The sequence below is a fragment of the Ceratotherium simum genome, chromosome 19 (assembly GCF_057802395.1).
Source record: "Ceratotherium simum simum isolate JZ-2026a chromosome 19, ASM5780239v1, whole genome shotgun sequence".
Lineage (NCBI taxonomy): Eukaryota > Metazoa > Chordata > Mammalia > Perissodactyla > Rhinocerotidae > Ceratotherium > Ceratotherium simum.
In genome coordinates this window covers 24,000,466-24,026,300 of record NC_141918.1, presented here as the reverse complement: position 1 = coordinate 24,026,300, position 25,835 = coordinate 24,000,466, and the positions used below count along the sequence as shown (strand labels likewise).

The following is a 25,835-nucleotide window of genomic DNA, read 5'->3' as shown; positions in this document are numbered from 1 at the left end:
ATTTAGTTTTACCATCCTCCACAAATTACCATCTTGTTTCCTTTCTCCCATTTACTGCCAAAATAAAAAATGAGATCTCAACCTGCTCTTTCCATTTCTTTACCATCCATTCATTCCTAACTTCCTATAATCTGGATTACTATTGCTCTTTCTCTTTGATCTTTTATAGCATTTGACAACATCGGTTACTTCTTGATACTCTCTTCATCCTTAAAAATGCACTTTCACATCTTATCCAACTCTTTTTCTTATGGCTTGACATTGGCTCCTCTTCCTGTGCCTACCTCCAGTTCTTCAGACTTTTTTTCTTGGTTATCTGCTTTCCTACCTACTCACTTCCTGAGGTCACACTACAATTGTAGTTTAAAATATTACCTTTAAATAGATGAATGTTATATATAGCATAGTCACCAGTCTTGACCTCTCCTGTGAACTACAGTTCCACACTTCTGCTTGCTCAGAACATTCCCACTTCATTGTCCCTCTGTGACTCAAACTCAGAATGTCTCAATCTTGCTCTTCATTATACCCAGAAGACTGAGGATTCCTGGCATTGTTTTGTCTATCAGTTGTACTGGCATTCTTTCATACCCTCAAGATGAATTCCTTCGAGTAATTCATGGCTCCTCCTTTTCTCCTCCCCATTTACCAGTTCCAAGACCATTCAGTCCTTCCTTTATAATTTTTTTCTCAAGTTTCTCCCTTTTTTAAAAAAAAATGTTCACTCTTCAGCTCCTGTCTGGGTTCTCATCACCCCATTCCTAAACAATTGTGCTAAACCCTCTCCTAAGTGATCTTCCCACTTTAGTTTCTCTCTCCTCTTTAATCCACCCAGCTCATCCCTGCCAATTTATCTGTTTTAAAACACTTTTTGCGTCATTTCTCCCCTCAAAAATCTTAAAATTACGTATATAATAAAGCCTTATTTTCTTAACCTGGCTGTCGGTCTGCCTTTTTTACCTACACCTTTCATTAGATTCTTAAAGATCCGCTCCCACTTCCCCTGATTAACCTTCTTACTCTCACCTTTAAACATGCTGCACATATGTCAGCTTCACACCTTTGCTGTGATTCCCACCTGGACGATGTGTCTAACATTCATCCATCTGTCTTAGCTCAGCTCCCTCTTAAAATATTTCTGAATTCAGACTTGGCGATTACTACTTTTTCTAAATTCATGACACTAGTGTTTCATTCATTTGTCAGTCACTCCTGTATTATCTGTTGATATTTGTTGTATCTTGGTCTATTTTGATATTTCACTTTTAGATTTATTTAACTTTTTGTATACGTACTTCTTACCTCTTAGAAGAAAAATATTCAGAAGATATTAAATAGATTAGAAGTGTTTTAATGTTTCCAGTTTGGGTTTTATTTTCGTTTTAGTTTTTTTGTTTGTTTTATGTTTGATGCAATCTTATAGACTATAGAAATGCAAATTGTAAAGAAAGTCATCCTAGTAAATATGTGAAGTTTTAAAGGCGGAAGCAAAGTGGTAAGAAAATGTTTGTTTAACTTTTAAAGATAGACTGCAGAGTGTGACATTTAAAGTTACACAATTACTCTATGTTGCTACTAATCTCAGTTATCCCCTTTGCGATTCAAACCTGATAGCCTCAAGATTTGTATTTCTTAAAGGGGAAATATCTAAACATTGTTAAGCTATAAGGCATTTTTATTATATCCTTGAAAACTGAGGAATTTTTTTCAAGTTTCATCAAAGAGCAATTTTTTAAGGACTTAACTGTAAATCCTGGGAAATAGAAGTTTCTGATGGAATTCTTACCACTGAAATTATTTTAAGTACAACAGACCTGCTGGTACCCCCTATTATAAGATTCCTTAAAATCCAGCTGTCAACCAGGTGGTCATTCTTACAATGGAAAGAATAAGGTATTATTTCTTGTTCATATTTATTTTTGGCAAATGATTCTGTGATTGCCCTAATTGGTTGAAGGCCAACCATATGTCCATAAATTTAAGACATTGATACAAATCAGACACATATACTCACATAATACTTGAAAGGAAACATACGTAGATCTATGAGTAATTACAATTATATCAGTCAGTATTTACATTTTTGCTATCTGCATATAATAAAATTATTTTGATACTTTATTTTAGTGAAGCAAATTGTGTGCATATTGGAAAAAACATTTTATTATTGCTTAATTAACTAGATCTTAGTTTTATCGTTTTCCAGAAGATGTTTTATAACCAAGGGCTCTTTTTTTCCTTTTTCTCTTTAACTTGGAATGTTATTAAGTTCATTCCTAGTATACCTTTCACTGAATTTTGAAGTCATTATAAGTTCCATGTAAGTCTAGTTTATAGCAGCCTTTATTTTGGAGATATACTTTATTCAGTATAGTAGTATATGATGCATTCAGTTTGAACAGATAATTTTAATAAAAGTACAAATCATAAGTGTTAGAAACAATACTAATTATATATACTACTTGATTTAAAAAACAAGTTATATCACACTTAGTTTTTTAGTAGATTAATGATTGAAGAAAAGGTAATCTGAAGTAGTAAAGATAAAAATATGAGGCATATTTTCTTATCCCTTAATATATCTGAACCTGGCTTGGTAAATGCCAGATTATTTTTCGAATATTATTATAAAATATATAACATACAATTAATTTAATACTTCAGAAGGGCACGGAAATTGAACAGGGTTCCTATTAGGGAAATTTACTGAAATGCTTTTTCTACAGCTTCAGTGGCCAAAAGACAGCACTGGAATGTGAGAAACTAATTTTGGTTTGTTTTAACGCCTCAGAATGTTACAAATTAATCAAGTGCTACTTAAAGTCTAGAACTCATTAACTTTATAAGTTTTACTTTTCCCATGACAGAGATTAAGTTATAGCATAAAGTTTCTTTAGTCCCTCACATTGATCAGGTTGCCGTCCCCAAAACTATAGAAGTGCCCTCTCACCTGCTACTTGGCGAGTTCAGCGTAGGCAGTGAGGTGTGCAGCGACTTAAATGTACTGGTTTAGTGTAATGCTTGCACGAGAGCAAGTATGAACCCATTCTGGCTGTTTCTTACCTTGGTAATTTGCTTAGGTAAAGCACTCTTATAGTTACTGCACCTGTTCTTGGGAGAACAAGCAAGTAAGTTAATGATACGATGGTGTGAATAAACCATTTTGTAAGAGTGTGTATCCCCAGTAAACTAAAATCAGTATAAATATGCAAGCAAAATGTAGTAGCATACATACGTGTGTATTTTTTTTTTTACCTTATGTGGAGCAGCTGAGTTTGTAGCGTTTGTAAGACAGATTGAGGTTTGTAATGAAAAGGGAAACAAAATGAAAACTATTGAGTGAACAGCAGGGCCCATTTGGTGTGATTATGAAAGATGTTTCTTTATTCTGTTTTTTCTTTTGCAATCTAAAAACAGTAGCAGGGGGTTGCAAGTGGAGTTCATCATAGGTTGTCAATCACTGTCATTTAACATTTGCAGGGGAAGATGTCTTTATTCAAGGACAGCTGGGCAAGTCAGAGACATAGATTTGCAGTTAGTAGCCTGTCCAGCCTACACTAAATAAACAAGGACAGGGCAGACAAACCAGCCTCTCACATAAAAATATAATGGACTCCACTGACCTTGCTGCCCTCCATTCTGCTTCAATCCCCCTTGCATAAAAGCTTCACTGCCCACTTTCAATTTCCTTTAATTACCTACATGATGTAGATAAGAAAATGAACCTCACTTAGAGTCAGTGATCACACACAGGAAATTAACTAAACAAGTTGTTTAAAATTAGAGGAGTAATTTGGAAGTAAATAGAGTGTCCTACTGAGGAAGAAGTGGCTAGAAAGGGTTTCTGTTTGCGTGTTTGTTTTTAAGCGGGGATTTTGGTTATTTTACTAGCTCTCTCTGCTGATCCTGGGATTGCTGCTTTTCTAATTAATCTAAACTAAGTAAAAAATCTCCTTTGTAAGTATTTTGAAACGTCCAGAACAAAATACTTGAAGGAGGTAGCTAAGAAAAGTGGTGAAGCAAAACATGCGACATTCTAAAGAGCTTAGAAAAATGGTGAACTGGAATTCCAGGAATAAATGATCATGGTTTTCACACGAGGGTCTGGCAGAGCAACTGAGGATCAAATAGCAGTTGTCTTCATTCAGTCTTCATTGTAAATTGCTTCTCAAGTCTGTAATCAAACCAAAAAGAAAAATTAAAAATGCCAGTAATATTTTTACTTATTCTAATTGATCTAAAATCAGTATTTTCTGTTTCATTCTTGTGGTTCATAGCACTTGAGTTTTAATTAGAAAATACTGTAGATTTCAGAGTAATATAGCAATCTATAATGCTTTTTCTTCAGAAAAGTTGCACCAGGTGTGTAATATAAACGATTCATTCTTTTTCACTGTCTGTCCACAGTATTTTGAGTTAGTTCACTGAGGTACACCAGAAAGAGCATATTTCCTTATCACACGCTGATGTGCTTTTGTGAACATTTAATTAATATGAATTTAAAAGAAACCTGATTGGAGACTAAAGCCTGCAGTATCAGATCTGTAGTTCAAGAGGATACAATTCCTCAATATTTTATCTTTAATTTGACTGTCTCTTGTATTATAAGAACAATGTCTTTAAAGAACCAATATTTTCTGTAACACAATTACATAAAAACTGTATGATTACTTGGATAAAATGAATGTGCAACTACTAGTAAAGCATTAGTAGAAAAAAATTTTTGTTTCTTTGAATAATATTTAAGAATCATGATATTTTAAAAAGTGAGTTAATTAAACGTCATTTTAGGTAGTGAAGTATATTTACATAGTTGTAAACAAAGGTTTATAACTGAAAACTGTAGAATAAAACTCAAATAATTGAATCTTAAACCTCATTTGACGTCCTGTATGGTGTCAGATGTGGGGATTATTATTATAATAATAAAGCCTAACATTTATACCAAGTTGGACAGTTTTTAAGTGTTTCATACTTGCTACCACTTTGAATCCTCACACCAAATCCCAATTTAAGATAAAGACTTTGGGACTTAGGGAGGTTCAGTTACTCTCAGAAGGTCGCATAGCTTGTAAATGGCAAAGCTGAAAATCCACCTGTTGTATCAATTCCCAGGTCCAGTGTTCCCTCTCCCACCTCACACCATGCCGTACCACCCTCGTGATCTATAACATTTCTAAAGGGGCGAATTACTTACTACACTGTTTGGATTCCCCTTGAATTCAAACACTGGAAGCAGAAAAGGAGGGCTCCTTGAAGGAAGTAGCAGCTTATGCTGAGACCTCAATTAATTATGGAAAATTTTTAACTGCAGAAACTATTATTGATTTGATATTTTATAAACTTCTATAAATCAAATATCAACTCCTTTGAAGATCTCAAAAACTTATGTTAAATTTAATAATGAAAAAGACATTACTTATCAAAAGCATATGTTAAATAATAAAATCTATATAGGCATTCTAAAAGAGTATGTTCCTGTAATGAGTCAGTGTTTCTTTTTTTCAATTCAAGTTCGAACCTTAACCTATCATTCTTCTCTCTAAAAAAGTAGTTTTTTTACTCTCTTTCAGCTCAGTCAATAACCTCCTCAAAGGTACCCTCCCTGCCCCTCTGTTATTATTTGTACCTCTCCCTCCTTGTACTTGCCCAGTTGTCATTTTACATTTATTTGTGATCAATTTTGATTAAGGTCTGGCTCCCCTCACTTGACTATAAAGCTCCATGAGAGTAGGGGGTGATGTCTCTGTTTTTGTTCACCATTATATACCCAACAATAATATATGTGAAATAAATATTTGGAAAACAAATGACTCAGCACACTCAGACCTTTTCCATTGTGGTTATTAAAATACCTTAAATTTTTAAATTAAAATTAAATTTTTAATTAAAATGTGTAGTTTTTGGCAAAAAAATTGAGGAACCCTTAGTTCGCTTCATGCACTGAGAAAGATCGCTTCATGCGCTGAGAAAAGGCATCACTGAATTAAAAATTTTAGTAAGATCACTGTCTTTGGGTAATCTACATTAAAGATCTGATGACCCCCTTATTAGACATAGAAGGATGTCTCTACTGCAGAGCATTTTTTCCAACCTAAAATGTACTCAGCTGTGAGCAGACTCATCTGATACTGATGCTGCTGGCAGTGAGCAAATTCACAATCCTAGTGAAGCAGGGGATTAAAGCAATAAATCGGGTAATTCAAGCAGAATTGGCAGGGTTTGGAGAACAGTGGAGTCACGTCTTACATGGACTTTAGATTCTAAAGCAAGCAAATACAACAAAATGCACTAATGATCAAATTTACTTGAAAATAACCCCGAGTACAATAAGCGTGATTGTGGGTAGTCAGCAGTCTTCAGATATGCTGCTTCCCAGTGAATTCAACACCACTAGTTTTCCTCCAGCATTGGAGCAGCTCTTTGCTTTAGCACCAAATGAAGTAGTTGGCTTGCATTTACAAGTCACGTTTTATGAAAAGTGTGCATCTTTGGATACTAGAATCACACATCACAGAAAAATGTTTATACTTTCAGACATATTGGGAACTAAGATTGGGAAATGCCCAGTTTATATTGTTGCCTCCCAATCTCTCTCTCTCTCTCTCTCTCAGTGTGGGGAAGGGTTGTATAATGCATATAATCAAATTTGAACAAGATTGTACTGAGAGAAGTGGATTACTTAGATAATACTATTAATTAGTGCTTTCAGCCAAATTCTTTCCAGATATTTTTTTATTTTAATTGAACTTTTCATATAATTTGTAAGTGTAATCCTATTTCCTACATATCCAAAACCTGTAGAGCCAGTTAAGTTTGCAGTATTAAAATAGCTATGTGATTTTCTTCTGGTAAAAGATGAGAAGTTATATTTTATGAACAGTAGAAAGAAATCTAAATATGAATAAATTTTGAGACTGTGAAACAGATTTAATGCTGACTTCTTCTGCCTTCACCTCCACCCAGCTCTCTGGATTATTGGCCTCTCTTTGAGTGTATTTTGCATGCTTGACAGAAAGCTTCTGCTCACTGAGTGTTCCCAACTTCTCTGCTATTAATAGCGTCGTCATTCTCCGCATCCCTGAGGCTTAAACCTTAGACCTCTCCTTATCTGTCTTTATGGATCTGCTCATACTGTTTTCTCTGCCTGGAATGCAGGGAATCTCTCTCCCTCTCTCGTCCTCTACAAATTGTTCTAAGCCTAGAACAAACACTGTTTCTTTTGGGAAACTTTCAAGCACATCCAATTCCCCCCAGAACTCTTCTATGAATAACACTATTTTATTCTACACTTAAAATAATTATTTATATAAATCATTTTCCCCCCAATATCATTTGAGTTTCCTTGAAGGAAAAGATCATGTTTTAGATTTCTGAACCATCTTCTTCGTTATCTGCTGTTTCATTTTTCTTGAGCCATTTGGCAATCTGGGATAGGTGGACAGTTGCTGATAGGAATTTAGATGGAGCCCAGATAATAGGTTGAGATGGGTCAGTCATTAGGTGACAATGCTTCAGTCCTGAAATTAACCTGAAATCAAAAATAATAGCACTATCATATAGAACTGGGCCTTCTTCTTTGGCAGATGACTTCAGAGAGAACAGAAAAGAGCTGAAATGACATAGGAAAAGAAAATAAGGTGACACATGAGGCAAAACTTTATTAACAGCAATGTGTCAGCATATACTTCTTGCATAAATCAGTCCAAATGAGTGAAGACAGTGTTCAAAATAGCGTAGAATAGCTGTGATATTTCTTACTATTGCAAAACAAAATAAGACAATAGACATAATTTGAAAATATTTATCCAGTTCAGTTAAACAGAATGTTTCAAATATTCATTTAAGATATTGTTTTCAGGGCCGGCTCCGTGGCTTAGCGGTTAAGTGCGCGCGCTCTGATGCTGGCGGCCTGGGTTCGGATCCCGGGCGCGCCCCAAGGCACCACTTCTCCGTCCAGCGCGAGGCCGAGTCCCACGTACAGCAACTAGAAGGATGTGAATCTATGACATACAACTATCTGCTGGGGCTTTGGGGGGAAAAAATGAATAAATAAAATCTTTAAAAAAAAAAAAAGATATTGTTTTCAGCATACTATATTAAATCAATTGAAATTATTTTGGGGCAACATTTTTTAGTCTTTTGGACTCACATTTTTCCCTCCTACTATAGGGCCTTTGCATATACTGTTCCGAGAACACACTTCACTTTTCTTTCCATCTGGTTATTATCTGCTCATCCTCTATCTTAGCTTCTCTGCCTTTTCCTTCAGGGAGCCTTTATGACTTTTCTAACTTGGTCCAATTTCTTTGCTAAACTCTCTCATGCTTCCATGTATTTCTTCTTCATAGCACTTGTTACCATATCAAGTTTGCATTTATTTATGTGATTGATTGAATAATGTCTGTCTCCCTCATAAGCTAGATATTCAACAAATATTTGTTTAAATGAATTTATTCCATTCAATTTTTGAAATAGGAATTTGCCTATTAATAGAATCTGAATTTTTATCATAAGGATATAACTCTATCATCATTGCCCTTTTTTTTTAAGTACTCTTGTAGTATATTCTTAGTATACAGTAAAAGCTCAGGTTTCTGAAACTGTTGATCAAGTAAGAAAAGGTGGAGACATATTATACATAGATAGTAGAATATTCTAATTGTTTCATATTACTGAATTTGAATTCCAAATAAAATCTTAAGAGGTTCCATCATACAGTCTTATTTCATAGGCAAGAACCTTATGCCTATCAAATGCAAATCAGAGTCTCTTGTACCCCTTTCTGAGTTTTAACTCCCATCCCTCCCAATCTGACCCCTTCCTCAGACAACCACCAATCTGCTTCCTGCCACTGTAGATTAGTTTGCCTTTTCTAGAGTATTATATAAACGAAATCCTAGAGTGTATACTCTTTTTTTGGTCTGGCTTATTTCACTCAGTATAATTATTTTGAGATTCATCCATGTTATGGTGAGTATCAGTAATTCATTCTTTTTATTGCTGAGTAGAATTCTATTGTGTGGGTATAACATAATTTGTTTGTCGCTTCGCTTGTTCATGGACATTTAGGTTTTTTCCAGTTTACTTTGTAAGTCTTTGTGTGGGTGGACATATGCTTTCTTTTCTCTTGGGTAAATTCTAGGAATAGAATGGCTGTATCACATGGTAGTTGTATTTTTAATTTTTGAGAAAATGTGCAATTGTTTTCCAAAGTGATTGTAACATTTTACATTCCCATGAGCTGTGTATGAAAGTTCCAATTTTTCTACATCTTTGCCAATACTTGATATGTTAGTCTTTTAAATTTTGGCCATTCTAATTTTTATTTTCCTAATAACTAATGATATTGCACATCTTTATATAAAGTATCTGTTAAAATCTTTGCCCATTTTTTACTGGGCTGTTTTCCTACTTTGAGTTTTGAGAGTTTATATATTCTGGATATAAGTCCTATTCGGTCTGTGGCTTATATTTTCATTCTCTTAATGTCTTTTTAAGAACAGAAGTTTTTTATTTTGATGAAGCTCAATTGATCAGTTTTTTCTTTTATAGACTGCACTTTAAGTTATCCTATCAAAAAAATCTTTTCCTAACCCTAGGTAACAGAAATGCCCTCCTATTTTTCTTCTCGAAATTTTATAGTTGTAGATTTTATATTTAGGTCTCTGATATATTTTGAGTGAATTTTTGTATACAGTGCAAGGTAGGGATTGAAGTGTTCTTTTTGTTTTTTGCATGTAGATATCCAGTTATTTATTTCTTGAAAAGGCTATTCTTCCTCCACTAATTTGCCTTTGAGCCTTTGTCACAAATTGGTTGTCTATATATGTATAGATTTATTTCTGGACTCTGTATTCTATTCCAATACAACACTTTTTTGATTAGTGCAGCTTTATATTAAGTCTTGAAATCAGGTAGTTCTAGCTCTTCAACTTTGATCTTTTTTAGACTTCTTTCAGCTATTCTAGGTACTTTGCATTTCCATATGATCTTTAGAATCAACTTGTCAATTTTTACTGAAGAGGAAAAAAAGTCTGTTGTGGTTTTGATTGAGATTGTATTAAATCTATAAGTTACTCTCTCTCCATTTAGTTAGGTTTTTCTCAACAAATTAACTCAATTCTTGTTTGTCTGAGAAAGTCTTTATTTCTCTTTCACTTTTGAAGTGTAATTTTACTGTGTACAGAATTCTAGGTTGGTTGCAACCTACATTTCTTGTCCACACTGATCCTTCGACAATTCGTCGATTACATCTCCGTTTTCTGATTTCAGCACTGGTTCCCTCTACTCTGTTAGCCATGACTCCCTGTGTTTGCCTCTCTCCAATCTCAGGGGCAGCAGTTTGCCCTGTGTCTTCCCCTCTCTTATGGATCCAAAAAGAGTTGTTGATCTTTCAATCTGTTCCGTTGTTTACTTGTTGTTAGGACCAAATGTTGGCTTTTAAGCTCCTCCTCACGTGTGGAACCAGAAACCCTCAATTTTGAATAATTTTATTTTCATCTAATTTATTACAATAAATTTTAAGTTAATGATCCTGCTCTTTGTCCTTTTCTTGCCTTACCAATCGTATCCTCACCCCTTTTCCCCCAGCCTTGCCTTATTTCTTCCACTCATCCTGTAGATCTTAACCTAAATAACGCGTTTTCCAAGAAGCTTTCCCTGACCCTCTAAAATAAGTAGAACCCCAAGCTGAGAGTTCCTCAGCACCCTGTACTCACCATATCGTAACATTCATTACACTTTGTAGAACTTGCTTGTCCCTGATGAACTCTCAGTTTCTGGTTCACTGCTGTGGCCCCAGAGTCAGGCAGAGTGTGTGATGCCCAGTAGGTCTTCTGTTATTTTTGTTGACTGTATAAATCAGAAGAGCTTTTGTGAATTTCAGATATATTGTACATTACTAGCTTTTGCTTATATATTAATAATAGTATTGAACAAAGCAGAATTCTAAGAGGCATGGTTGGTTATCTTTTGTTTTTTCTAAACCATGTTTTAAATGTCAATAGTTAAAGCTAAGAAGTACATTAAATTATTATACTTTTGATCCAGCACATTAGTATATATACGTGGTTTTTTTTTTCAGGATGCAGAAGAATACACAGATTTGCCAGTAAGGCACAATGAAGATCATATGAATAGTGAACTGGCAAAATGTCTTCCCCTGGAGTCAAATCCTCATTCATTTGACAGCCCTCACACCAAAGCACATCTCCTACTCCAGGCCCATCTCAGCCGAACCATGCTGCCCTGCCCAGATTATGACACCGATACCAAAACAGTCTTGGACCAAGCGCTCAGAGTATGTCAGGTATGAAAGTTGTTTCTAATACTTATATGTTCTCCCATCATTTCTAGTTGTTTTTTTTTTTTATTTAGGATAAAATATACTTGCATTCCAAAACTTATATTGTAGCACTGTTGAGAAAACTTGATGACTCAAAGCAAGAATTTTCAAAGGAAAAGCAAATATAAATACAGTAAGATGGCGATTTCAGTCATCCATTTGATCAAAATTTATTGAAAGTAGATGAAGTACAGATACTTTTCTAAGCACTGAGCATATGGCAGTGAACAAGACAGAAGACTACCTGCCGTTATGGACTTTCACCCAAGATGGAGAAGACAGACAATTAAAAATATAAGTCAAGAGGTGATAACTGCTATTTAAAAGAAATAATAAAGTATAGTAAAGGAAGTATAAAGAAAGGTGGAGGGTGCCGTTTTGCACTATTTTTCCACGTGGTATTCGGGGACTATCTTGCTTATAAGGTGACATTTAAGAAAGAATTAAAGAAAGAGAGTGAGCGTGGGATTATCTGGAGGAGTGTACTCCAAAAACTAAGACAACCTAGTGCCAAGACCCTCATGTAGGAACTTAGTTGGTATTTTCGAAGAAAATCAAGAAAGCCATTGTGAAAAAGGTGAGAAGGGGTGATTAGGAATGAAGTCAGAGAGGGATGGGTGTGGAGATTTTAGAGAAAATGGGGTCAGGTCATGTTGGGAGTTTGTAAACCATGGTAAGGATTTTGGATTTTACTCTGAATGTGAGGGAAGCAACTAGAACAGTGGTTCACTCATGGTTATGTTGGTTATATCTATGAATATTTACCATATCAATTAAAACTGAGAAATTCTCCAATAGTTTTTACTTCTTTTAAAAATAACGATAATAAACCCATTATATGTTAATATAAATAAGATGATTTTTCAGGAAAAATAACTATTCTTGACAACAACAAAAAATTATGAGAAGTGTGGCCTTGTTTTACATTTTTGCAGATATGTTTAATGTCTAGCTTAATAGAAGTCAGCTAGATTCATATATCTCCTTTTGCAATCAGTCTGTTACAATATGATATTTTAGTTGAAGTATATGAAGAAAATCCAGCCTTGTGGAAATTTGTAGTTTGAAAAGGAGAGTATTTTTATAGCCTTTTCAGATAATTGTGGATATTCTTCTTTGATACTACACAAAAACTTGACATCTGGTGTTTCTTGAAGGTTAGTTGCAATGTAGAATCTGAAACTTTTCATACCTTGGATGCTTTAGGGCTAGGCAAGAAATGATGGTGGCTGGACCACGTTGGTATGGGTGAGATTGGTGAGAATTGGTTGGATTCTGTATATTTTTTTGAGTAGAACAGAATCTGCTAATGGATTGGACAAAGGTTTTTAGGAAAAGTGAGGAGCCAAAGATGATTCCAAGGCTTTTCTTCAGATCAACTGGACGAATGGGGCTGCCATTTACTGGGAGATGATTGTGAGAGGAGCAGGATAGGGGAAGAACACCTCAGGGATTGAGATTATGAGAGATTTTGATTTTCTACATTATACCTTTTTTGGACATTTCTGTAATAAAAAACAATTTTTAAAATTTTCGAAAGACTTAAGGTGTTTTTAAAGATAGAGTAAATGAGTCTGTGAAGACGTGTACAAGGATGTCCATTATGGCATCGTTTGCAAAATTAAAGACTTGGAAATAACCTAAGTATCTTTCAGGTTATAGAACATGGCAAAATATTGCAATTCCATATATGAATTCTACATCTGTCTAGAATATCTATATCAATATGTTAAAATATACCTACAGAGAAAATCTAGGATAGTGTCCACCAAAAGATTAATGGAAGCCACCTCTGTGTAGCAGGATTTTAGGTGATTTTTAATTTCTCCTTTATGCTTTTCTGAAATGTATGAATGTTTTTAAATGAGCTTCTAATGTTTTTATTATCAAAAGAAAACTAATTTGATTATTTAAAAGATTAAGGATGTTTTGTAAAATAGAGTAAGCATAAACTATCAGGAATTAGAAGGGAAGTAAGGCTATAATAAACACATAAATTTTTTTGACACCCTTTTGTAACTAACACATGGTTTACCTCTCTAGAAAGATGATTTGCCACTCTTTGTTAGTCACACTTTATAAACAAAGGTTAAAGTTCCTAAAGTTTTAACTGTGGCCCTGAATGCTCATTTGTGTTTCCTGTAACCGTTTTTTTTACCCCTCAAACACTGACCTGTTAATGAACCCAGGAGTCAGAAAGGGTTGAAGAAAAGTTGCAGGAGGAATTAAATTTTTGTACTTACTTATTTATAGATGTACATATGTACATCATATGTAAAAATTATAATGTATGATCAACTCATTGATACTTTCTTTTTTTACCACTAAATCAATAGCAATTCAAAAGCTATATAATAATAGAAATTAACAGTTTCCAGAGGAGTCTGTTTCTAAATTTGCTATAAGGGTAAAGGATTCAGTCAGGTACTTTTAGCCCCTATTAGATATTTTTATATACAGTTTCTTGGGATATTTATATTTCTTGAATATTTTTTGATCCTTCTAAATATCATCTAAAGAGAAATAGTTTTCTCTTTAATTATAAAAGTAATACACTTCATTGTAGAAAATTTGGAGAAACAACATATTAAAATTAAAGTCATTTAGAGTAATTGTATCTTCACCCCCATGAATATGAGGCTCTTTTCTTTTTGTTAATGAATTTAAAAATTTATTTTTAATTAAAAATTTTTTTTTATTTTTTCCTTTTGAAATAAATTCAGACATAAAAAGTTTGTAAAAATAGTACAACAAGGGGCCGGCCCGGTTGCATAGTGCTTAAGTTTGTGCACTCCACTTCAGCGGCCCGGGACTGTGGGTTTGGATCCTGGGCCCGGACTTATGCACCGCTCATCAAGTCATGCTATGGCAGCATCCCATATATAAAGTAGAGGAAGATTGGCATAGATGTTAGCTCAACAAGTCTTCCTCAAGCAAAAAGAGGAGGACTGGCAACAGATGTTAGCTCAGGGCCAATCTTCATCACCAAAAAAAAAAGAAAAAAAATAGTACAACATAATTTCCGTATATCCTTCACCCAACTTCCCCTAATGTTAACATTTTACCTCAGTACTGATCTAATCCTAATAACTAATGTACAGACCTCATTCAAATTTTGTCAGTTTGAATTTTATTCCACTAATGCCCTTTCTCTGGACCAGGATCCAGAGAAAATAATAAAATTGCATTTAGTTGTCATATCTTCTTAGTCTCCTTGTCTTTCATGACCTTGGCGCTTTTGAGGAGTACTGGCCAGTTATTTTATAGAGTTGTCCCTCAGCTTGGGGTTTGCCTTGTGTTTCCTCATAATTACATCGACGTTATATATAATTGGCAAGAATACCACAGAAGTGATGTTTTGTCCTCTGGGTGTATCATATCAGGAGGCTTGTGACATGGATGTGTCTCTTTACTGGTGATGTTAACTTTGTACACTTGAGGTGGTGTCTGCCAGGCTTCTGCACTGTAAAGTTACTTTTTTTTCCTTTTCTGATTAATAGGTATCTTGTAGAGAGATACTTTGAGATTTGAGTACCCTGTTTCTCATCATACTTTCCTACATTATTTTCAGCATACACTGGTGATTTTTGTATGAAACAATTACTATTATTGTGATTTTCTATTTCCATTATTCCTGGAATTCTACTGTAAAGAACTTTCCTTCCCTTCTCCTTCACTGATTTATTTACTTTATTCACTTATTCATTTCTGTAAGTATAGACTCATTAAGTGTTTGTTTTATTCTAGTGGGTAAAATCCATTGCTCTCATTATTTTTATTTTGCTGCTCAGATTGTCTCCCAGTCAATCACTGGGGCCTCTCACACTGGCTCTGGTAGCCCTTTGACATGCCCCATCATTTTTTGAACACCCTGCATTCTGGCATCTAGTACTTTCCCGTGCCCCAGCCCTGGAATCAGCCATTTTTCTAAAGCACCCTGGTTCCTTTTATTAGAGAGTGCTTTTAGAGACTAGAATCTGGGTGCTTGTTGACTACGTCGCTACCTGGGTGTCTTTGCCTCCAGGCCCTCTCTGTGGACAAAGCTAGGAAATATAAGTATGTATATACAGACATCTATATCTATTTCTGTATCTACTTATCTGTGTATGTATTTATATATGTGTGTGTTTGAGTGTGTGAAAAACATTTGTATCCGTAAAACCATGAGTCTATTCTAATACCTCCAATTCCAGTCCAACACCAAAGGGTTCGTTTTAGTCTTCCCCCTTTTTTATTTATAACTCCTTTCTCCACCTGTGAGAAACCTGGCTCTCATTAATCAAAATACATTTACTTATTTCCTCAATCATGTTCAAACATAATTTCCAATAGCTGCACTATATTCCTTCATATGAAGATCATAATTTATTTAATGAGTCCCTTGTTATCAAACATTGTGTAATTTTCCTTTATTATAAATTATAAGCATTAGTTATGATCATCTTAAATGTTGACTTGGCTTTTCAGAAGCCACCTGGTAATAAACTTAGTTGTAAATATATGGCAAACAGTTTTATAGCCTAAATCCTCTCATTCCTGCAGTTTCTTTTAAAGATTATAATAATAGTAAACAAGACAGAAAGAGGAAAGAATATTAGAGTTACCAATGAAAAATTTGAAGAGAAAAATCAAGAGTTGGTCAAATTTTCCATGACTGATTGACAGTTTTAATTATTGTACCCTATTTTGCCCATTTGATACATGGATACTGTTGGCCTTAGAAAGCATTGGTTCAAGCAGTTTTCCAAGCTGCAGCCCTCCTGGCTGATTGAAAACTATACTACTGTCCTCATGGGACATCAGCATGACCTTGGGTCTGTGTATGGGACTCAGTGCCACCAGGTCTTACTATAAATTCAGCTCTGCTCCTGTTTTAGTGTAAGGCCTTAGGCAAGACACTTAACCCCTGGTGTCTGAGTAAAAATAACACCTTATGGGAGTGGGGCATTAGTTAATGTTTATAAAGTAAACAACAATTTGAGGACTCAAGGAAATAGGTCTATCTTAGTATTCTCATTCTTAGCTGGTTCTTTTATTTCCTTGCTTTATCATAATCATTCAACTCTAAAGTTTTTTTTATTCTCTTTATTTTATGGAAACATACCTTTTATATAAGCTATCATTTAGATTATGAAAACTCTGTGGTCTTGACTCTCCATGTCCTGGGAATCTTTCACAAAAGAAAAACATACTTGTAGTAGTAGTATTCCCCCTGGCTTGAAGTCAGAGTGTACGGTACAGCCTGCCTTCCCTTCTTGTACCCATTTGAAATTATATTTGTGTCATTTTTTGGTTTGAGATTTTTTGTCATGGTTCTTTTTGATATTTTACTGTTAGTAGCATTTCCATTTCCATCATAGTCAACAAAAATAAAAGTAAAAATTACTGTGATGTCTCAATTCTTAAAATCTGCTTAAAATGTTCTAATTTGTAAATTGAGTAATTACAGAATTGATTATTCTTGCCATTCACCTTTAAAATCCTCTTCTTGATCATGTTAACTATAAAATATATTTGTAAAATGTAGTAAACGACATGACATACTTTCTGTGTTGGAGGTACCAAAGGAAAACTTTGTCAGCTTTTATGGGAAAATTACAAATAAGAAGTATCAAAAATTAAAAGTGACTTGCTTAAATTTTCCAAATTTGATGGCAAAGCCAGAACTGGTGATAAATGTCTAGTGTTTTGATTAGCTCTCTGCTGTTTTCATCAAGAGACAGAGAAATTGATGTTCAGAGAAGTTAAATAACTTTGTTTAAAGGTGATTTGTTGAGGCAGTCCATGCTGAAACCAAATGGAGATACCAGGACTTTAAATCCTGCTCTAATATCTAATCTTTTCTAAGAAGTGCCACAAGTCTTTACATGATTTTAATGTAAAATGTAAATGTAATATAAATGTTATTTTTCATTTAAATGAAAAATATCTAAATACACTACAAAGCCAAATAGCATAAGAGTACAGGTCTATATCTTAGTCACTCCCACTACCTCCTATATGGTATTGAGAGCAAAACTTCCCAGTAATTGAATGCTTTAAGTTGTTTAATGGAAAAAGGGAAACCATGGCTTGAGGAGCTGACTCAGTGAGCTGAGAACCAGAGGGCTGTGTGCTTCAAAGTGTAATTGTGCTGTCATTTTGCTGGGTTAATTTGGGAAAGTTTCTTTCAGATGTAGTAGAGGCCAGATTTACCCTTCAGCTAGTGCTATCTAGCCTGCAGCCTAAGTTTAATAGATCAAAACATTTGTGTACATTTTAAGATTTACTATTTTAAAAGACTTGAGCAGCAATGCCTTTAAAGACTACAAGATAATGCTGTTATCTCGTGAAAGGAGAAAACACACACACGCACATACAAATAAGACAGTATAGACTGATTAGAAAGATCTCTGGAGACCTCTTCTTCTAAATTTAAGTTGGAATTAATGTATGTTAAATACCAAATTCTACTGGAATATTTAGAGAATTGCACACCATCTCTGCACCCGACACCAAAAAATCACTATTTAATGATGGCCCGTAAGGCAAACCATCATTAACAGTGGTGGTGGTGAACATTTATTGAGGACTTTCTCTGTACCAGGCCTTCTTCTACTTGGTTTGCTTTGCATTGACTCATTTGTTATGATAGTCCAATGAAGTAGTACAATTATTATCCTCGTTTTACACATGAAGACTGACTCTCCCAAGATCACATCAGAAAGAAAAATAGCTTTCAGCATAAGTTGGATATATAATAAAAGTGTTTCTCACGGGGTTCCGTTTGTCCTATAAAGATGGATTTAAAAATTGTACTCATAGTCTAGTCAGAATTTGTTTTAAAATGTAAGAACTTCACAGGAATTTCCATTTTTTTTAAATCAAGTATTCCCATGAGACCATGAATAATATTTTTTAATTATAGTCATGCACTGCATAACCACGTTTTGGTCGATGATGGACCGCATATACGACGGTGGTCCCATAAGATTAGTACCATATAGCCTAGGTGTGTAGTAGGCAATACCATCTAGGTTTGTATAAGTACTCTCTATGATATTCGTATGACAAGTACACCTAACAATGCATTTTTCAGAGCATATCCCCCATCATTAAGCAACGCGTGACTGTAATCCCTCCTTTTCAATGTGTACTCAAATCACCTCCCTTTAATTACTTTAGTTCCCTTTCAACAGTCGGCCTATAATTACTTTAACCTGTTTCTAAGAGAGACTTGTTAATATGATTGATATTTATAACTCCTTTTTTATATCACTCTACAGTGTCCAGTTGATATGCTGTTTGCCTTTTTGGTATCAACTGCTTATGATCCTTCCCAAGGTTTTTATATTATGCTACGTAGACCAATGAATTAACCATTTACTCCCCCACATTTTCCCCCAAACTACAATATTTGGAAATAATGGGGGAAAGATCAAGTTGCAGATACAACCATAGGAGGAATGCCATCATAATTATAAGCCATCATAATTATAATCCTATAATAAATAGTATATGCATACTAGAACAACCTGTGCATAGGTTTACTATTAAAACACACATTTTGTGTTCCCTTTTCATTCTTGAAGGTTTGCCTTCTCTGCTTAGGTGAGGTTCTTGGCTTCTTTCACTAGTTAATCACCACCACCACTAATGGGGCTCCCCTGGAGGCAGCCCTTGTCCATCCGACTGGTCCTTTTTGAAAAACTTCAGTCTTGTAGTAGCAATAGGCAATCTCAGATATTTCTTACCCCAAGATACGGAACTACCAATTCCCCAAAAGATAGCAGGCATCTCCTCTTTTCTATTGAGGAAGAGCATAAAGTTCAGTGTTCTGCATACCGAGGCGCATGCTTGTATAGGTTGAATTCATGTTCCATTGCCCTAATGGAAGTAGGCAAAGGTAACCAAGGGCACTTGCCTTGAAAATACTCTAGGTGATTCATTACCTGAAAAGAAGATCTTTAAGGAGCTATGTGCTGGTGTGTAAGTTTCCATTGTTTTGTAAATTCTTGCATCTAACTTTAATGTAGGAGCTGTCGTTTTACATTATTTTCCTTAATGTCCAAGTCTTTTTTGTAGTACTAAGTTTCCAGCCTTCTCTTTCACACATAATAGGTAGTTCATATACCACTCAGATTATTGTTAAAGTGTTCCAGTAGGCTTTATCAATTGTCACAAAAGGTGCTAGTCAAAAAATAGCTTTAGTAAGCTGCATGAATAGAGGAATGGGGGGGGTGGGGATGTGTAAATTGGACTGGTATGCTTTCCTCCATTCAGAGAACCTTCTTAAATTTGCAAAAACAAATCCCTAAAAGTTTATTGGTGGGATTGTTGTTTATCCCAAACTTCAAAACAATAATTTGACCTCTTTATCTCTGTAACAACTTTTGTTAAACTAAGTGTATTACATTTCAAATAACTAATATTATATTTTTTTCTATAACTTACAGCTATTCTGAAAACACATTGCATCCTCAATCTATTTTTTAAAGTATTTTAATTGATAAACTTAAGATATGTATGTATGCACATAGTAGAGTCTGAGAATAGGAAGGAATAGGATAAGGGATGCAAAAGAAGATATAATGATATGAATATTTTTCATTGATCTAATTCTTTTAACTGAGAGATACTATGACTATAGCTGGGTCTATATTTCCATTAACAAATGATTCCCATTTGTAGTAGATTAAAAAGCATGGAAATATTGGATGATGCCAGGAGATGGAACTGCCATGGAGAAATGCTAATGTAACTTTGAGGAGGATGTGCCTAGGGGTGCAGTAAGCACAGGCTCGGTGGGTTGTCCATGTGTTGCAGAATGTCACTATCAGTTAAACGAACAAGTTTTAGAATCACAGAGTCAAATACAGTTAGCAGTGAAAATAGTCCAGGTATTGCCAAGCTTAACAAAAGAAATACTTGGTCAAATCCTTAATCCAGGACTTGTAAGAAATGTTTTGATGTAGCAAATGGTAGATAAAATCTTCTGTATATTCTTAATAGAATCCTTTCATATTTTTAAATGCTTATAATTAGACAAAATGAAAAGATTACCTTTAAGTGGACAGTAAAGCACAATAGGCTTCAGAAAGCCTCTTCAAATCATTTTGGGAAAAAGATCGGTGGACTATATGTAAATAATTTTTAGACTTCCAAAATTAGATTGTACGTACTTAGCAATCTACAGGTTAAAGAGTTAATTGCTGTAACTCAAGTCTAAAATGAAAATTACACGATTAAGTTTTAAATATATCTGTTTAATGGGTATGTTTCAAGGAATATCAATACTATGAGCATACATTTGAAGGATTTTGTATCATTCAAGATATGCTGGAACTTTATCAATAACTATTTATAATGTCACTGACTGTTAAGGTGACTTGGGCATAATTCTTGGCACATAATAGATCTCAATATATCATGGGTGAATGTAATGAATAAATATTTCACTTTTTCCTTTCTCATTCTTCCTTAGAAGAGGATTGAAAAGGGAGATTTATTGTGTGTGGATTCTCATAGAATTTTTAAGATTATCTGCCAAATCTGAATTGTCTACCAACAAATGTAGTCTGTTTGTTGTAAACAGTAGTGTGACCTTATCAAATTCATGGAGACGGGGAAGTCTAATTCAGGCTGCTTTCCTGGCAAGATTGCCGGGAGCTCATCTCTTGCCACAGAAGCCAGATGAAGTTTTATTAATGGATGACTATTTAAAAACAAATAATTCTAAATGAACTTAATCCTGAGTGATTATTCTTCCAAATGCAAAGATCCACGCTATGGTACAGAATCGTCATCCAGGTAGTGGTTATTTTATCCCGTGTCAAAACTACATTTTAATTCCACAGTAGAACACCAAAAACACCACCTAAAACAAAGCACCATTCCCCAGTCCGGAAGCAACAGAGCTGATACATTTAGCATTTCCAAAACTAACACAAATGTGTGGATTTTGAGGTATTAAACACCTTTACTTACTCTTGTGGATTTACAGGCAATCTCCCTTCAAGGACTATAATATAATTTGGAAGGCTATTTCCCCCTGGGTGACTCTACCTGTAGCTTTTGTATGACAATTTGGTGACGGTTTATTGATGATATCATGCTATTATGAAGGATCCTTCTACCCCCAGCTCCTCTCCTCATACCCACATAACAACCCTTCTCCCGATTGGGGCTGTAGGAAATGAGTAATGCTTAACCCATTTGTGTGATCAATTCACTTAAGCAGCTACTGTGAAATGTTAATCACAACTTTAATTTGTACTGCATTAGCATTTTGATTAACTTGTAGGCTTGCTAGCACACTTGAAGCGCTTTTACTCATAGTTACAGCTCGGAAATGACTTTTTGATTAATTAAGTTTGTTAGACAGCAGCTGAGCTTCCTGAATGCTAACCTTCTGGGGGTAAAAGTTCAGAAGAAAGTTACTGTGAACAACTGTTGCTATTGAAAAAGATTCTTGTAAATCTACTTATAGCATTTTAATTATTGACAAAATATTGTATCATTACTTGCAGCTGACCTGAACCTTTAAAGGAGTGTTCCTTTCTGTCAAGAAAGCTTTTCTCAGGTTTCCCCATCATTATAAAACTTCTGGGAGCTCTTGAACTAAATAGTGCATTTTCTAGCAGATGTCTAACAACTAATGTTTTAACAAGCTGCCTAGGATGAATTTCCATGGCTTTTTTTTTTTTATAAAGCTTATATTTTAGAATAGTTTTAGATTGACAGAAAAGTTGCAAGGATAGTACAGAGAGTTCCTATATATCCCATACCCAGTTTTCCTCTATTATTAGCCTCTTATGTTAATATGGTACGTTCGTCACAATTAATGAACTGATATTGATACATTATTATTAACTAAAGTCCATACTTATTCAGAATACTTTAGTTTACTTAATGTCTTTTTTCTACTCCAGGATCCTGCTCGTCTCTTTCTACTCTAGGATACCATGTTACATTTAGTTGTCATGTCTCCTTAGGCTCCTCTTGGGCCGTGAGTTTCTCGGACTTTCATTGTTTTTGACGATCTTTCCGTAGTATTTTGCATTCTCATGACATTCCGTAAATAACAACTTGGTTTTTATAAATTAATGAAAATCTTTTTTTCTCATTCTAAACTAAATAAATCTTTCTCTTAAACTCTGGCAGTGTTATCTTTATGTCATTTAACCTGAACAGAAGTAGCAACATTATCCAGTCATTTCAGCCCTTTCTCGTGATCTTGTGTTCATGTGGTTGCTGTAATCCCTATGCTGCCACTAGACTCATGAGGATGACTATCAGGAGATATGAGGAACAGGAGAAAAGGTTCCTTGAAGAGGAGAAAGAATAAAGGGAGGAAGAAGAGAGGGTACAAGTCATCAGAATGCTCAGAGGGGGGTAGAGAGGCTGGAGCATCATCTCTGCCTCTTCAGATGTCACCCTGCAGCCAGAGTCTTGAAGACTCTGAAGACTAAGTTAACAGACTTATTAAACTGAGGTTTAGAAATATTTTAATAATGGGCCTTAGAGCTACATCTTATTACCCACCTGTTAACATACCTCTTGATGTGCATTGAATGATATAGTTTTTCTTTTAGTGGCCTAACTCCGTGATTCTATTTCCTTGCAAGGAAGTTGACTTAATTCAATCACAGTGCTCAAAGTTCCTATTTTACTCTTGGATTATTTAAATCCAGAATTCAGTTGTGTTTCCAAAGATATTTAATGCCTGTATATCAAATATTCAGATGTAGATATAACCAAATCGTAGATTAAAATTAATTTTTAAATTTTAGGTTTTCAAAAATTATGTTGACAAAATTTGTTCAGAGACAATAATTAATTAAATGAATAATAATTTTGTCTGGAGTTTGTGTTTTTCTGCTATATAGGGAAAAAAGGACAGACATAAACCACTTGAAATCCTTCTTGAAACAAGACAGAGAATATGTAAATCATTCAGAGGTAATAGAATATATTGTAATGAGCACAGAAATGAAATTGGAAAATCAAGATCAAGTCTTAACTTTATCACTTTTTACCAGTGTGATTATACAATCACTGAACTTCTCTGAGCCTCAGTTTCTCCATCTGTGAAAAGGGCATAGTACTGATGCCTGCCTCATACTTGGTATTTTAAGGATTAAATGAGAGCTATTTATGAAAGTGTTTTATAATCTGTGTACTACTATACAAATATTTTTATCACATCATATATGCATACTGTCTATACAGTTTGATTTAACTGCATAAGGTTGGGACTTTTCATAATAATTGAATGAAATTTACTTTGATATAAAATACATGTTGTCAAGCTTGCATTTTTGAATATAATCTACAGTAGCAGAAGATAAGAAGAAAAATATCTGTAGATTTGGATAAATCTGTCCTTGGCAGAAATAGTAACACCACTATGAAAATGCTGTTGAATTTAAATGCTAAGACCAAGCCTGATATGCTTAGGGAATTCTTGAAATCGATTCAAAATAAATGTTGAGGACATAGGTGTATTCAAGTCAGAAAGCATGCCTTTGGCTTCAGGACTCTTACAGCCTAAAAAATTTCATTCCAGAGAGTGTCTGTTTTCTAAACTCGAACACTTTTTGTTTGGGAGGGTGAGGGATGGGGTTGTTTTTTGTGCTGATGGTGGTGGTGGTGGTTGTTGCTATTGTTTTACATTGCATAAAGCCAAGTACTTCAGAAGTTCTAGAGTCTTCCATGAGTTCCATACAAGGGTGAGGTCTAGGATGTGTACAGTATGTGGACCTCTCTTTATTTTTCGCCTCTCTCTCTCTCCTGATCCATCTCTCCTTTCCTCTCTTGCTCTCCCAGTCAGACATAGGCAGACACACACACCACCCCATTTCTACATTCCCTTTGAAACTCCTGCACTGGCTAATTCTTATTTCTCCAGTAATAAAAATCTGCCTCCTCGGGTCCCTCTAACCACACCTTTCTTCTCAGATTCCTGCTTCTTTTACCCACGTTATGTTTTACTTTCAATGTCTGTAAAATTTTCTTTCCAACTGTGTTCCAAACTCTAGTCTCTTTCCCCACCTTCCTCAAACACCAATTCATAGTCTTCAGCTTCATCCCAGCTCTTGCAGTCATCATAGTGGCTTCAGCAGATGGTCTTTTCCACATTGTGATTGCATGCATCCCAAACTCCTCCACTCTAATAATTACTATATCCAAACCAAGTTAGCCACCACTTCCATGATATCACCTTCTGAGTCTCCTCTCTGACCGTAGCATCTTTACCAGTCAACCTGACTGAACATTTCTGTTACTCATTAGACCTGAACCTCTTATGCTCTTCCTAATCCATCAGTTTAGTCTTCAGTCCACTATGACTTCATTTGCCACCCTAAATAGCATTGGCCCTCGTGTTGTCCGTTTGAACAATGATATCACTAGTAACCTAAAATCTCTCACCTCCGGGTGTTCATCAACCTCTGCATTCTCTGCTTTCATACTCAAATTAATTGTACTCATTATTACTGGAAACAATCACAAAACATTGCTAATTGTTTTTACAATTTCTAATTGTTTCAAATAATTTCTATAATTATTGTTTTAAAGTCATACTGTTGAAACTCACTGCTGCTCTAGTTTTTATTCACATCATTAATTCCCCCCAGTACTTACTCCAAACCTTTTCATGCTCCTTTACAGTACTTTCTCCCAGCAAAAGATATCACCTCCAACTTACAGACAAGATTGAACCCTCTACTATGAATGAGTGCTATCAATTTCCATTCTCAGAGCTTCTCTCTCTCCAAAGACTCTGTGTGTGTGAGGCTTCAGTGACTGAAGCTTGTCTTTTCTGTGAGGCCTCACCCATACACCCCAGCAGCGGAAACCTCATCTTCCTCTGATCCCAAGAGGGTCTTTTCTCTGTGCAGCTTATCCTGTGCTTGGTATATGCTGCCTTCTTTTTTGACTTAGGTTTTTCTGCCCCTGACTTCAAGGATATTACAATCCACCTGGAAAGATAGAAGGTGAGCTTTATAAAAACAAGTGAAAATATAGTATGAGTATGCTGGCATTTTATTGATGAAAGATTAAAGCTTACAGAAGATAGACACAAGCCTAATCAAACTCCTTGATTTTTCATATAAGAATGAATACCAGTGGTTAAGTGATTTGCCCAAGGTCTTACAATTAATTTAAAGGCACGAGACTCTAAACTCTCAGGCCACGTCTCTCTCTAGTATACCACACCGTCTTCACACAAGTATCAAGTTTTCATGAATTATATATCTGTTTCCACTTCATCCAAACTTACTGTTTGCTTTAAACATCGTCTTGTCAGGAAACCTGCTCAGAGCCCCATTTTATCTAGTATGCACATTCATCACAGAATCTTCTAACAAAGGACCCCATTGGAATTCCACACACTTTCCTCACATCCTGAACTTTATAGGCCGTATACTATACCAGTTACTATACTAGTTAAAAGCAAGCATTTTGGAGTCAGGCTTCCCAGAATTTGAATCCCAGCTGTACCCAT

The 25,835-nt window shown here is 35.0% G+C and overlaps 1 protein-coding gene across 2 annotated transcripts in view; it reads left to right on the top strand.

Annotated features, from left to right (window-relative positions):
• The window catches only part of ASCC3 (activating signal cointegrator 1 complex subunit 3), a 344,123-nt gene that overhangs the window by 300,491 nt on the left and 17,797 nt on the right, over positions 1-25,835 (top strand). For both annotated transcript variants that reach the window (XM_004422154.3, XM_087443924.1), the window contains exon 37: positions 11,087-11,311. In XM_004422154.3, the coding sequence (XP_004422211.2) occupies positions 11,087-11,311 (225 nt within the window). The remainder of the gene's footprint in view (positions 1-11,086; positions 11,312-25,835) is intronic.